At 40.7% G+C, this 14,760-nt stretch overlaps 1 protein-coding gene across 18 annotated transcripts in view; it reads left to right on the forward strand.

Moving 5' to 3' along the window:
• The first annotated feature begins 3,486 nt into the window (after positions 1–3,486).
• COL25A1 (collagen type XXV alpha 1 chain) overlaps positions 3,487–14,760 on the forward strand; it is a 468,462-nt gene continuing 457,188 nt past the window's right edge. For 9 of the 18 annotated variants that reach the window (XM_045470701.1, XM_045470805.1, XM_045470689.1 and 6 more), the window contains exons 1-2: positions 3,489–4,502; positions 5,598–5,667. In XM_045470701.1, the coding sequence (XP_045326657.1) occupies positions 4,215–4,502; positions 5,598–5,667 (358 nt within the window). In that variant the 5' untranslated portion in view covers positions 3,489–4,214. Of the gene's footprint in view, positions 4,503–5,597; positions 5,668–14,760 lie in introns of all 18 variants that reach the window. The other 9 variants (XM_045470759.1, XM_045470768.1, XM_045470782.1 and 6 more) reach the window with 3 other exon arrangements.

Below are 14,760 nucleotides of genomic sequence, written 5' to 3' on the forward strand. Positions count from 1 at the left end.
CCAATTCTTTCCCAGTGGGCATGTCAGTAAAACAGAAATACACAAAGATTTGACTGACAAAGATTGTTATTACAGGGCCTGCTTGAGTTATAGGGCAATATGGTGGTTATAACCGTGCTTATGATGCTGTAGCAGATGAAGACTGATTTTTTGAGGGGCCTGAGATTCCATAAGCATCTATTGTTGTTGTAATAAATTACCAGAAACTCAGGGTATTGAACAATACAAACGTATTAATTATAGTCGTGATGGTCAGAAGTTCTAAAATCAAGGGGTTAGTAAGGCTGCATTCTTTCTGGAGGCTCTAGGGAAGAATTCGATCCTTGACTTTTCAGCTTCAAGGGACAGTCCATATTCTTTTGCTTCCATCTTCAAAGCTAGCATTCATATCACCCTGGCCTGTACTTCTGCGATCACATCTCCTCTCACTATGAGACTTTGTCTCTCTCTTATTAGGACACTTGTGGCTACACTGGAGTCACCTCTTATAATAAGCTTATAAGAGCTTATGCTTAAGCTCTGTCTCTCTTTTATAAGGACACTTGTGGGTTACACTGTAGTTACACTGGGGCTACACATGGTAGAAGAAAATCTCCCCAAGATTCTTAACCTGATCACATCTGCAAATCCAGACATTCCTCATTTACAGATTTTGGGGAATAGAATGTGGACATCTTTAGGGGTCCATTAATCTTTCAATCACATACCTATTGTGCAACCAGCTGCTTACTTTTTCTTACTACTGATATCAGTCTTAGGTAAATTGGAGTCAGATGGACTGTACCATTTTTAGTGCTATTTTTACTTTTTTGAATCCTTTTCCACATAGGAACCAAAACAACACCTCTGCTCTGATGAATTTACAGAACAATATGGGTTTAGATCACTGGAGCTTTCTTGATCTATGTATTCTCTGATATCGATGCAGAGAATCTGCTGGGTTTTGAAATATTAAGGGCTAATGACTGGTACATTTCTGGGGTATTGTGCCCACCAAAGAAATAAAGCAAGACTAATCCTCTGGCTAAAGATCCCAAATCCACAAAATACCAACTTGATTATCTCTCTACTGAGATCTAACAGTTCTGAGAGCTTGGGAGAATTGTTAATGTACCTTCTCATGGCCAAATTCCATAAAGCATGATATAAGAATACTTCATCATCTGAATTATGTGACCTACCGACAACATTGGTCAACACATAAAATGGCCTTTCTACTGAAATTTCAAAAGAGTGGTGCCTTACTCTAAAGAAAGTTCTTCATTCTCTGTCTCCATACTTTCATTAGAGAAACTGGCAGAGAGAACGTGAGGGGGAAGATGAGCAATGAGGAAGGTGAGATAACAGACACCAGGTGGTGATTGGTAACACATATTATTTCCACCCTAAGGACAATAGAAAGATTGAAGGAATTGAGGTAGGGGCAAGGCAGAAATCAAGGGTTATTTAGTGGTATTTTGGCTTGGGGACACTGGATGGATGGCAGCTCCATTTATTGAAATGGAAAACAAAGAAAAACGTAGGGTTCATAGGGTTCTGAGGTAGGATGCAGATTAAGTTGAATTGCTTGTGAGACATCCAAGTGGAATTAGCAAACATGCAGTTAGCTTTATGGGTCTGGGAGAGGCTTGGGAGAGAGGTTTGGGCTTGCAAATATAGTTATTACTTTTCAGTTTATGGATGGTAATTGAGAGCACTATTGGAGATTGTGTACAGAGTTAGAAGATGGTATAAGATAAAGACCTAAGAAGCACCAACATTTCGAGAACAGGCAGAAGGAAATGCCTGCAAAGGAGTCTAAGGAATGGTTTAGAGAGGTAACTGGAAAATCAGAAAGACTTGACATGTTAAACAAATTTGTAGCTATTCCTTGGGTGCCATTACTTGGAAACACGTTTCATCACGACTACGTGTAACTTGAAAATTGTTTCCTTACATATAAAATGGGGCCAATAATTCCTTACTGGCATCAGAGGGTTATGAGTTTCAAATGAAAAAATTTACTTAAAAAAATTTTGTAAAGTGTTATTCCAGTGGTTCTCAAACTTAAGTTTGTAACAAAATCACTAGGAGGGCTCCTTACAAGACAGATTTGTGTTTCCGATTCATTAATAGTAGTAGTTTCTGAGTAAGTAGATGCAGGGAGGGGGTCCCTGAATTTGAAATTTTCATAAACTCGCAGTTGAAGATGTTGCCCATGTGGGACCACCCTTTGAGAACTACTCTGTGATACGAATGTAAGGAATTATGTTTTGATTTTACAGCACAATTCACTGTTTTCCTCCTATGTTGTGTCTGTTGCATCCCCTACTTTTTTCATTCCTGTATCTGCCATCAAATGATGTTGAAACATCTTTACCCTGCATTCTACCTTGGCAACATTCTTTACATTTGTGAAAGATCAGCTCAGTGCAGTATTTCCTTGGTTTTTACATTAATGAGCATCGACCTGATATCAGCTTGATTAAGAAGGATAAGAAAAATATATGGTATTTCCCATGGGGAGGAGGAGATAAGGGACTTTTTGGAGTAAAAGGTGAGATTTTCCCTCCCCCAAAAGTCAATTAGATGTAAAATGCTACTTATTACCTACTTTCAAAAATCCCATTAGAGAACTTGTAATTTGATCCAGAGGGAGGAGAGTCAGGTAAGAGGAAAAATTGACCTCATTCTTCAGTCCTTTCCTAAATCCTGAGAACTGTATGTACTTCCACGCTCCCTCTTACAATCCCACAAAACGGGGAATCAGGAAAACGCATTAGCACCCTAGTACAGACTAGGAGCACCGAGCGGGGAGGAGACCCAGCCCCATCAAGACAGAAGGAAACTGGGGGAGGGGAAAGAAAACTTCCCCCTGTCGGAGACAGCAGCGTGGCCGTGGGAAGAGAAGGGAAGTGGGGGCATTTACCTCAGTCAGACACTCCGCCTCTGGGCATGTGGGAAAGCGAGGGAGGCGGGGGAAAGGTTGCACAGGAGCGAACTCGCAATAGCTCCGGCCACTGCTTTTGAGCGAGGATCTGGATGGAGAGCTAGAGCTTTCTGCTTCACTTCTTCCCTCCTGGAGGCCATTTCTCCATATTTAACAGGGATAAAGACGGGGCGCTGGGCCGAGTCAGGATAAGCCAAAGTTGCCGCCTTCCCCACGTAGACCCCGCTCCGGCCCCTGGCCCAGGCGGGAGATGCGGCCTTAGGGGACGCTGAAGTTACTCCGTGGAGGGGGAGGGGTCGCCAGGCTCCCCTCCAATCACGGTGGCCGCTTCCGCTATTTGCATGTGTTATGCTAATACAGACCTCCCGCTCAGCTCCCTCCGAGCTCTCCGCCCCCTTGGAGGGTCTCCGGCGGAGCCCGCCGGCTGGGCGAAGGTGAATACATTATGCTAATGAGGCGGGCTTCTGCCCGGGCTTTGGAAGGGGGCGCAATGCTGCGGGAGCCCGGGGCTGGAGGCCGGGCGCCGGGAGGGGGTCGGGGGAGGGACGTCGTGCTCGGAGCGCGCGCGCACACACACGCACACACTCACACACGAGCATCCCGAAGGGTATATAAGGCTCGCACCCGCGAGGCTGCGGAGATACTTCGTGCAGCCGCGACTTCAGCCTCGCCCCTCGAATTTGCTCTTTGGGTTATTTCGTTTTCCTGTCTCCTTTCCCCCTTAGCCACCCCTTTTGCGCTGCGCTCTCGCGGTTTCTCTCAGCCTTTCTGCCTGGAACTGAATGTAGGTAGGAAACAGGTCGGCGTGCGGAAAAACACCGAATAGGCAGAAATAAGGCAAACTAACAGAGACGCAACAGGTCGGGTGCTCGGTGGCGAGGGCGAGCGGCGGCCCCTCGCTGTGCCTCTCGCGCAGTCCCCTTGGAGCCTGGGCGGGCGCTGTCGAGGACCTTTTCTGAGGTGTTCGTCCTCTGAGGGGCTAGGAGGGCCATCCCGGTGGGTTTCATTCCGGTTTTAACCTTTTTTGCCACCAGTCCCCAGACTGAGGGTGCTTTTCACTCCCAGCTGGGGGGAGAGAAGAGAGCGGAGAGGATGGTCCACGACCGCTGGTCTCGGCGCTGAGGAAAGCGGAGCTCCATCTCCGTGCCCCGACTCGATCTCCGCCAACTAGTTGTGCAGCCACCCAGACTGAACTTTTGGAGGAATCGTCCTTTTTCTTTCCTCTCAAGATTCTTGGAAGTGGTAGAGAGTGGGAGGCGAAGCCGAGGCAGCTGATCCCTCCACGATGCTGGTGAAGAAGCATGCGGGGAAAGGTGGGGGCCGGGAGCCAGGCTCCGAGGACCCGAGGCAGCGTTGTGCCTGGACCGTGCCGCCGTGCACCTCCCTGGCGGCCCTTCTCTCAGTGGTGGCCCTGATGTCTTGTCTGTACCTTGGGGTGAAAACCAACGACCTCCAGGCGAGGATCGCTGCTCTCGAATCCGCAAAAGGGGACCCTTCCATTCATCTGCTCCCTGATCGCCTGGATCAGCTCAAAGCAGTGGTGCAAGAGAAAGTGGAGGAACTTCTGGCTCAGGTGTGAAAGGCTGGGGTATTTTGCACGTGGATAATGTCTTGCACAGGCGTGATTCTGTGTACACGATCAGCCTGTACCCTTACTGTATGCATACTTGGTGTGGCTGGGTGTGCATACGCTAGGCGACCATTTATGCTCACTGTAGCCTATTATTTGTATATGCACATCCTTTGATATCACACTCTCTGTCTCTATCATCTTCCCTCACTCTTAATGTTTGCATGCTAAACATATATGGAAGACTGAAAGAGGGAAGGGTGGCCAGAAAGGCAGCGTGGCATTTATCTCTTTTTTAGTTTTCTAGAGTGACATACTAATCTTTTCCAATTTTTTGGAGAATATTCCTTGCAAAGCTAACATCTGTTAGGTCCTTCATATATTATAAGAAGGTTCGTGCCATAGGTGCTATTAATATACAAATGGTAATCGCTCTTAAAAATGAAGTAAACCTATATGTGATTTTAAATTGATCATTTCACACATTAAATGTTTTCATATTTAATGTTTGAAAAGAAAAAAAATGTAGCTTATTTTTTTTTTTTTTTATAAAGGATGCAGTGGCAGGGGTGTTTATGCATGCAGCGCCATTGCAGTTGCGAGTTGAAAGGAATCTAGGTTACGTTTATCAAACCAGGGGTGGCATTAGACTAGAGTTAGGGGGTTTTCTGGAACTTGCTCTTCCGACAGAGAGGCTGTGTGGCAGTAGTTGCAGCATGACGTGATAAACAGTTGACCTTCATGTACACAATATTGGGTGTTTTAAAGCCCATAGGTTACCTAAAACTCCAGCATGGTAAAGCCAGGTTTTGGCATTGACTGCATGTGCTTGAGCCGAGGGACAAAGTGGAGGGTGGTGGTAGTTGAAGAATGGAGAAAGATGTTGTACAAGTCCAGCAGTCTTGACACGGTGTCAGAAGTCGTTTCTTTTTTTAGGGCTTGGGTACTGTTACCTTTTGACTAAAGTCCAAGTACATATGTAAATGTTAGTTATGCAGGCTATCAAATGCTGGTAAATCAAGCATATGGCCAGAGAGTTCCTAAAGAATCTGTTTCTTCACAATGCTACTGATGACAATACCTCTTCTTTTCCTACAGAGATCCTATGAACATATGGCTAAAATAAGAATCGCAAGAGAAGCACCTTCAGAGTGCAACTGCCCAGCAGGTAAAATGGAACTTATTTTTTAACAAAGTTTCCTCCATAGCAGAGTATTTTTAAAACAAAAGTCCTGTATCTGTCAAGTCTACCTGTAATAATAGTAAAGAAAGAATGCAGGCCCAACTTACTTTAATAAAATCAACATGTCTCAGTCAAAAGAATGGCAAATAAAGCCCCAAATATTATTTTAAGCAGCATACCAAGGCCTGTTAGGGGAAAGCAAAGGAGATAAAGATAATCACCAAGAAAAATACAAGCAAGATGGCATACAAAGACTAAGTTTTTAGATTCACAGATTTGAAAAATATTCTTCCTTTTTATTCAGTTTTAATGTCTGTGGTGAAAAGGACTGCAGAACATGTTAGATTCTGAATTCCCTGGTGGCTCATACTGCATTAGTACAGATCTCCATTTGTTCCCTTTGACATACGGTTATGTTAGTAAATTACCCTAACCTCCTCACCTGCTTTTATTCTTTTCTATCAAAAAGGTTCTCTCTCCTATCCTACAGCTAATGATGAGGACTGAAAGAAAATAAAATTCTTTATCTTGAGCTTCTTATTATGAACTATTGCATTCTTGATGACTTCTCAGAAAAGGCTGTTCTGTCTTTTCATTTTTCTGTGTAGCTTTAGGGAACTGTTTTAATGACAGCATATTAATAGAAGGATGGAGAAGAGAGACATCAGTGAATAGAAACTCCTATGTAATCATTAAATCTTCATTCACAGATCTCTGAGGCTTGGTAGTCAGTCATCTATGGGTCTAACAGTTTGGGAGGCATTGGAATTTGTCTACTGGAAAACCTCTAGCGGATTCAGCTGATATAAGCCATGAAAAGCTCCCATAAGTTTTGAGATTTTTATTTCAGATAAATGTTGTTAATGCATTTACAAGCGTTTTCATTTTTTTCATCATCACTATAGAAAAATGAGTCTGTTACCTTTTCTTTAATTTTCAGGAACATGATACTTTAGATGATACTGATATTCAGAAAGGCTAGTTCCTGTGTTTTTTCATATTCTGGATTTTTTTTTTTTCTCACGAGAACGTGTTTTGACACAACTAAACCGGGCGCCATGGTTAGAAGTTTCACATGTTAGCTCCTGGTTGTACATCATGAAAATTTTACCATTTATGTTCTGCTGCATTGTTTACCATAACCGAGCTGGTTTGTTTGTTTGTTTCAATTGAGAAGATATACACATTAGATAACAAGAAAACAAAGAGTTAATGTTTGACATTGGAGATTTCATTCTTGGTTTTTTTCAGTTGGGAAAGACCTCAGAAGTCAGAAATTCAAGGAAGGCACTTTTCTAGTGCAGGAATTAACTTCCAACAACCTCATCAGCCTGTAGGGATTATTTAAATTCCCAAGACAGTTGGTACAGGACTTCACTGATCATACCACTTAGACTCTGCATTTTCTGTATGTAGTATTCTTGTTAGCTATGTGAAAAACAAACCTGTTTAATTAATAGGATTCTTAGTGAACTTGGTAAAATTTGGAAAAGCGACAACCGCAGCACTCAGTTGTTTTTTGTAGTTAAATCTGCTTCTTGATGTTTGATGCAAGTTAGTTATTGAGGTCTAATTTGTAATCTGGAGGAAAGCCATTGCATTTAGAGGGCACCTTATATTATCTTGGAACATCGTTTTGAAACGTTTTCTTCTTAACATATTAACTTCATAATAGATGGTGATTTTACCCTAAGAACACACAAATAAATGATGAATTGGTGATTTCCTTGGCCTTTTGTTGGTTCTCACTAATGGCTGCTTTACTTTCTTGCCACCACTAGAGCTCCACATTACATCAGTTTTCACCAGATGTAATGAAGAGGTAGACATTTGAAGGTGTACAATCAGACACGGAATCAAACATGTTTCTTGCTGACAAATCACTATTGTAGAAATGCTATAGTATTTTTTTAGTTTGCGGAATAATCAGACATCATCAAAATAAAGGCATTATTTTGAACATAGTATCCTGGGAGGAAACAAGTTATTTTGAATTATGGTTAGTGAGGTATTGTCTTAGGGAATGAATGGCCTGGCCCGGAGGATTAGAAAGGAGATAAGGAGCTTCCCACCTGGTTTGGCTTTAACCCTGGTTTGCGGTGACTAAGAGTTGTCACCCAGACATCTGTTTGTAGGGCAGAGTGAGACAAGTCTGTGACCTCAGCTCAGTTCCTGTGGACACATGCCCACCCCTTGAAGTTGACACTCTTGTTGACAGTTTCCGTCACAGAGCCAAGGACTGATAGCAAAGGGCCAATGCCCTGTTGTTTGTGTTCACTTTAATTGCTTTTGATAGAACTCAGTCCCAGTGAAGTTTATCCAGGTAGGCTACAAGGAAGTCGTAGAATTTATAGATTTTTTATTTTTTTTTAACACAGGAAAGAACTTTTGTGGAAAAGGGATGGGAAAGACTATTATTGAATGGTTTGTAATTGTAGGGGAAGCACTCTTATTTAATCTTCCCAACAACCTTGGGAGTTAAGTGCTACTAATCTCATATTTACAGATGAAAAAACTGGACACAGAGAAGGTGACTAACTTAGCATAGTAAAGGCAGGGTCACGATTCATGCCCACATCTGACAAAATCAAAAGCACAAAGTCTAATAAGCAATAGAGAAGGAATATAGGTTTTGGGCTGGACAGGACTGGAATCCTGGGTCTACTACTAAGTAACTGTGGGACCTTCTTTATATTCCAGCTTCCTCATCCACAAAAAAGTGTCATATACTACCTTCCTCAGAAGTTGTTAATTTGCATAAAGTGTGACATTTTAGTGGTTATTCATTAGATAATAGTTATTATTCTTTTTAATATATTATGAACTACTTAACTCTAACCTGGTCCATAGGTACGCATGATGTAGGTGGGAAAACTTAGCCCGGGAGATGTATATAACTTGTTCAAAACCCAAAGGCTAGTTAATGGCAGGTTATGGATTAGAATACTATGGTTAGTTAAGCAAATATATCTGCAGATCATTCATGCAGATAATCAAAATGAGTCAGTATCTCTTAGTGCTATATCAATGGAGATTGGTTCTTTATAGATACTTATATTAGTCTAATAAATTGTTTTTACCAAATTTGAAGGAAAAACTTTTGACCTTGTAGGTAAACCATGATTGAAGTGGTTAGAATTTGGGATTAAAAGAGTATGAGGATATGTCTTTACAGTTTTGATAACACATGTTTTCTAAAAGAAGTGCTTTAACTGTCTGACTCATTTTCACACTTATTTTTTTTAAATGTTTATTTATTTTTGAGACAGAGAGAGAGAGAGAGAGGGAGGGTGGGAGTGTGTGAGCAGGGCTAGAGGAGGGGCAGAGAAGGGAGAGACAGAACTCGAAGAGGGCTCCAGGCTCCACACTGTCAGCACAGATCCTGACTCGGGGCTCAAACTCAGGAATTGTGAGATCGTGACCTGAGCTGAAGTCAGACACGTAACCGACTGAGCCACCCAGGCGCCCCTCATTTTTACACTTATTTTTCAACAGTTTTATTGAAGCATAATTTATAATACTTACCCATTTTAAGTGTATGAATTAAAAAAAATTAAATAAATTTATAGAGTTGGGCAACCATCACCATAATCTAACTTTAAGTCACCTTTGTTGCTTCCCGAAAATTTACATTTACTTTTTTCATGTGCTTGGAGAAATTCTAGTTTTTGAATATTTGCTTTAAAGAAACCCCATAATAAAATGAAAAAGCCATACAAATTGAAGCTCTGCTTAGCACAATATTTGCTTTAGTAGTAGCTGAACCATAGACGTTCAGCTGACATCCCGTGGCTTGGCCTCAGTAAAACTTAACCCTCACAGGAGTGAATAAATTGGCTGTTTGCTATGGCTGTAGAATCCTGTTTTGGGTTTTGTTCTTGGAGCCCTGCATCAAGTGTGTATAAACCAGGCATATTTATAGGAGGGTTTCTGTGTTCCAACTGGGAGCCAGGCAGCCAACCAAAAGATATTTAGATCAGAAATGTTTCTGTACCCTACTCATCAGTAGTGTTGTTTTCCCAGGATATTAGTTACAAGAACCTCTAAGCTGTAATGGATAGAGAATGTGAATGGGCAATAAAGAATCCAGAGTTATAATCCTGGCTTTGTTATTAACATGTTGTACAATCTTGGACAAGTCATTTCCCAAAAGAATGACTTTTATAGGCTCTATTTTCATATCCTTAAAATAAGGAGTATTGGACTAGAATGATTTTGAAGGGCATTTGTTGCTTCTCTAGGTTTAAAGAGCCTGCTGTGTGCCAAATATCATGCTAGATACTGGGAATATGCTGATGAACAAGGCAAACTTGGTATCTGCCCTCATGGAGCTTACATTTCAATGAGAATGACAGACATTTATTTAAAAATAGCATAAATTTGGAGCACCTGGGTGACTCAGTCAGTTAAGCAACTGACTTCGGCTTGGGTCATGATCTCACCGTTTGTGGGTTCCAGCCCCGCATCGGGCTCTGTGCTGATGGCTCCGAGCCTGGAGCCTGCTTCAGATTCTGTATCTCCCTCTCTCTCTGCCCGTGCCCTGCTTGTGCTCTGTCTCTCTCTCTCTGTCTCTCAAAAATAAATAAAATGTAAAAATCGCATAAATTTAGTCATGACAAGTGTGACCTCAAAAAAGAACTGTGTGCTTTGGAGCACATGACCACAATTTCTTTCATATGGTAAATACTAGGACTTTATTATTCTTTTCTCTGGGGGTGGAGGCTAGAGAAATTCACAGTAGGAGAAATCATAATATGAGAAAATCTGTGTTTTGATTACAAATAAAAGTGCTAGCAATGTATAAAAAGCTGCTTTGCATAACCTCACCTGGCTTTGGCATTCCAAGAATTTATGGTCAGATAAATGTATATTGATACCTGATTTACCTATACTGATACCCAATTGAAACAAAAAGCGGCTTTAATATATAAGGTTTTTGATAAATCGGATGGTGATTTATTCTTCTACATTTCTTCTGAACACAGTGAGATTTGGGCTGGATAAGAGTGCAAACTTCCTGTCTGGTGGTACTAAACAGTGTCCTTGCACTTGTCTCCTCTACATTCATTGATAATGATGAAATGGAGCACAGCTACTCATCAGCTTGGAGAGTTTAGCTGGAGATAATAAAGATATACTATATAACTTTCAATGTTCCTATACACCCTGCAAGTCTATGAAAATTACTGTATACCAAAAAAAAAAAAAAAAAAGAAGAAATGTAGGCAAATAAAAGTACTTCTGATTCATGTATGTGAGTAATACAGCCTCTGGTGATAGGCTTTGTGATATCTTCTCAATTTTTGGTAGAAATACATGTTACTGTAGCTTTAAGGTTGTGCACCCTTTTCCATCATGTGGGAAGACCTTTATATTACCTTGCTAACATAAATTTACTTTATCATATAAGGCGTGTATTTCCTACTAACATGGTTTTTCACTTATGCTGTATGTTTTTCCTAACCCGCTGCACAATGAATGGATGGAGTGCATTGAGTAAGGGCATAATATGTGTAGATTTTCAATTATGTAAGGTAAAGAACAGTCAGAAATGGTTTGCAGAAAGAAAGCAAATTAAAATGCTATAAATGTTATTTAAATGAGAATAGCAGGCTTTCCTCTCCTTTCCTAAGGCCAGACAATACAATGTGACATCCAAGCACCTCAAAGCATTGGTGTTACATGGTTTCAGTCCTAATGAGCACAGCAGTTTGGGTGTAACACTTAGTTGGTCCAGTAATGACAGCTGGCAAAATGCCCTGTCACCCAGAGGACCAGGGACAAATTGCCTCTTGAAACAGTGTTCTTGTTTCTTAGCTTCTCTTCTGCGTTTCTTGTCTAAAAATTATTAAGAAGTTATTTCTTCAAGTCTTCTTTTCTCTTTCTTACCTGGGTAATTCTGTTTTTCTATGAACTGGGAATTATTTAAGAAAAGGGTATCCGTTCTGCATAGGGGTTAATTCTTTCTGGCTCACTTGATAAACGTACAGATACAAGTAGCCTTGCAGGGCCATAATAACCTATTGCGCTTATGATTGGTTTCTAACTGTGCAAAATCAACTGCATGACGTTTACAAAACCACTATTTGAATGTCAAAATTAGCTCTAGGAATGGAGAAGGAAGGCATCCTCTCTAGATGAAATTAGGTAAATGGAGAGCTGGTGGTGGGGAAACATGCCAGAATGAGGACTGTTTTACAGTCCAGGGGGGCCATTTCCTGCTTCAGGGGGAACCACACTAGACACTCATCAAAATGACATCAATCTTTGTTATCTTCGGTGGAAACCATCCAAAACCTATTATGAAAAAGTGGTTTTATTCCATCCTACCACTTTATAAACATTACTTGGTGATTTGATGGAAGCTGAGAATGTGAAAACAATGCATGGGTTAGTCTGGGCTACAGGCTGTAGCCAATATGTGACTGCTCAACACAGAAGCACCCCCACCCTCCGTGGCTTGCCAGTATGGGTGAAGATCCATGCCGTGAATATCCACTCATGATGTTTAATACTTTTTTTCCCAATGTGTGTTAACAATGACTATGGTATACCTGCATATTGAATGCTTAGCTATGTATAGTTATTGTTTCATTTGGGATGTGTTCAGCACTCTTGCAGTTAAAAAATATTTTAAAACTGACCTTTAAAAAGGAGGGATGCAGAAGAGTGGGAAGCAGAAGGATATGGAATTACTCACAAATTAAAATCGACCACTTTTCACCGGTATCATATATTCTTTCAAATGACTACTCTGTGAGTCTCTTAGGTATAGGATTCCTTAAAGAAATGCCACCAGATGGCAGACACCTTCCCTCTGTGACCACAAGGAGGAGGAACTGAGCTGAATAGTGGGACTTCGGTCAGCCTCTTCCCAGTTCAATTCCTAGCTGATTTCTTGACTTCTGTTCGCAATGGAAGAGATTAATGGGGGGGAAGCAAGTAATTTCTTCCACCTATATTTGAAGACTAGAATGTCCTATGAGCTTTTAAAACAATTTAATTTAAAACAATTTAAAACAATTATTTAAAGCAATTTAATAAATTTCACATTTGTATTAGTCATTATTAGGTATTTAGTAGATCAATTCACAGTTAGGAGCTTGAAGCCAGTATTCTAATAGCTAGAATACATGAACTAAATATAATTGAATTTATCGGCTGGGGATTTTGTGCTCATCCTTTGTAATTTCTCAGAATCAAGAATTGTTTGAAATCATGATCACGATTTTGACATCATTTCATCTGTCGTGTCCGTTTTAACTTCAGTTACCACATGATAGTTGAAATGGGTTCTTTATTGTGTTCTTTAGCCTGATTGCTTAGTCTGATTTCCAGGAATGCCCCAAACTGTGTCTGTTCCTTTGGATAAAAAAATTTTAGATTTTAGAAATTCTAGGCTTCTGGGTTATGTACACAAAGTTTTTATTCTTCTATTTGAAATGTGGTCGGCACATATTTAAGTACAATTTTCACATTTAGGCTAAGTGGCTGAGTAAATGGGATGAATTGTAGCCAGCTCTAGTTTGCACATTATGGTACATTTGAGAGTCAGAATATATCTAACTGGAAGTAGTGGCAGGGGTAGAGTCTATTTTTTCTTTCTTTATCAAAGAGGTCACATGTAAGAGGAGTAAAAGGGGAGGAGGGAAAAGCCACCCACATCCCATAATCTCTTGGAATCATACCGCTTTGCCTTCATTTTTAGTAAGTCTAGTGTTTTAGAGTTCTTACAAGGTAGAGAGAGTCAGAGGAATTCTCCATTATAGCTCTATCTCCAGCATCCTCTTTGGCCCTTGTAGCAGTGAACGGGAGGACAAAATCTCTTAGGAATCCCTCCTTCAAGTCTGTTACAGGACCAGAGTTGTGTTCTTATTTTTGATCCTTAAGATGCTAGAATTAAATATGCCTGGCAAACTGATACAGTTCTTTCCCAGCATTCCAGGATCTTAGGTCAGTTCTGGCAGCTATCAAAGGTAAGTTGTTTGTGTAACCCTTATAGGAATTATGAAACTCCAATTTGTGTCTCAGGGGCTCTAGAATCCAGCTGGTATTTTTTAGATGTACGTGATATGACCATAAGGTAAAACATCCACAAAGCACCAACCTTTTGACTTTAAAGTCGTGCTAGAAATACTGGCAAAATCTAGGGGTAAGTGAACTTTGGAATACTAAAAGTCATTTTTTTTTTAACCGAAATTATTAAGGCTCAAGGTCCGAGAAGATAAACTTAGAAAGGAAATAAGCTTCTTAAATAACTGCCTTTCTGAGGATGGATACCAATTTGATTGGGGGCGATCATATGAGTGCAGTGGGTTAAGGATCAGCTGACTCTTGTGGGCAAATCCTGACCCTAACTGCTAAGTGGTCTCATGGTATAATTGTATCCTACTTCCTGAGGGAGTGTGTTGGGAGTGCACTTCTACCAATACATTTATGAGCTTCACGGTTGGGGTTCTGGTTTGTATCTGTGTATCTCTAGGGCTTATTGTAGAATTCTCTACAGAAGATTCTTTATAAATGTTCATAATGATTATAATGGATATCTGTCAACTTGACCTGGTTGAGGACTTTTATTGAGGTTTATCTCTTTACATACACTAATATTCTTATCCCCAGGACTTTTTAACATTTTCCCTGAGGACTTTGTGGGTCATAATATATTAAAGCTAATACCAATCTTGGAGATCAAGTAGTTCAGGGGCTTTCCAATATTTCTTAAAGAAGCTGAACTGTTCAATCTTTTTTATTTATTTATTTATTTATTTATTTATTTATTTATTTATTATTATTATTATTGAGAGACAGAGACAGAGTGCAATCAGGGGAGGGGCACAGAAAGAGGGAGACACAGAACTGGAAGCAGGCTCCAGGCTCTGAGCTATCAGCACAGATCCCAATGTGGGGCTCGAACTCACAACCTGTGAGATCATGACCTGAGCTGAAGTTGGATGCTTAACCGACTGAGCTACCCAGGTGCCCCTGAACTTTTCCATCTTATGAGGAAATGTACTAAATGAAATTGGATGTAATGTTAGCTACACCTCCCCCATGCTGGCCCCTGAGGTATCTCCATAA

The sequence above is a fragment of the Leopardus geoffroyi genome, chromosome B1 (genome assembly GCF_018350155.1).
Source record: "Leopardus geoffroyi isolate Oge1 chromosome B1, O.geoffroyi_Oge1_pat1.0, whole genome shotgun sequence".
NCBI classification, from domain to species: Eukaryota; Metazoa; Chordata; class Mammalia; order Carnivora; family Felidae; genus Leopardus; species Leopardus geoffroyi.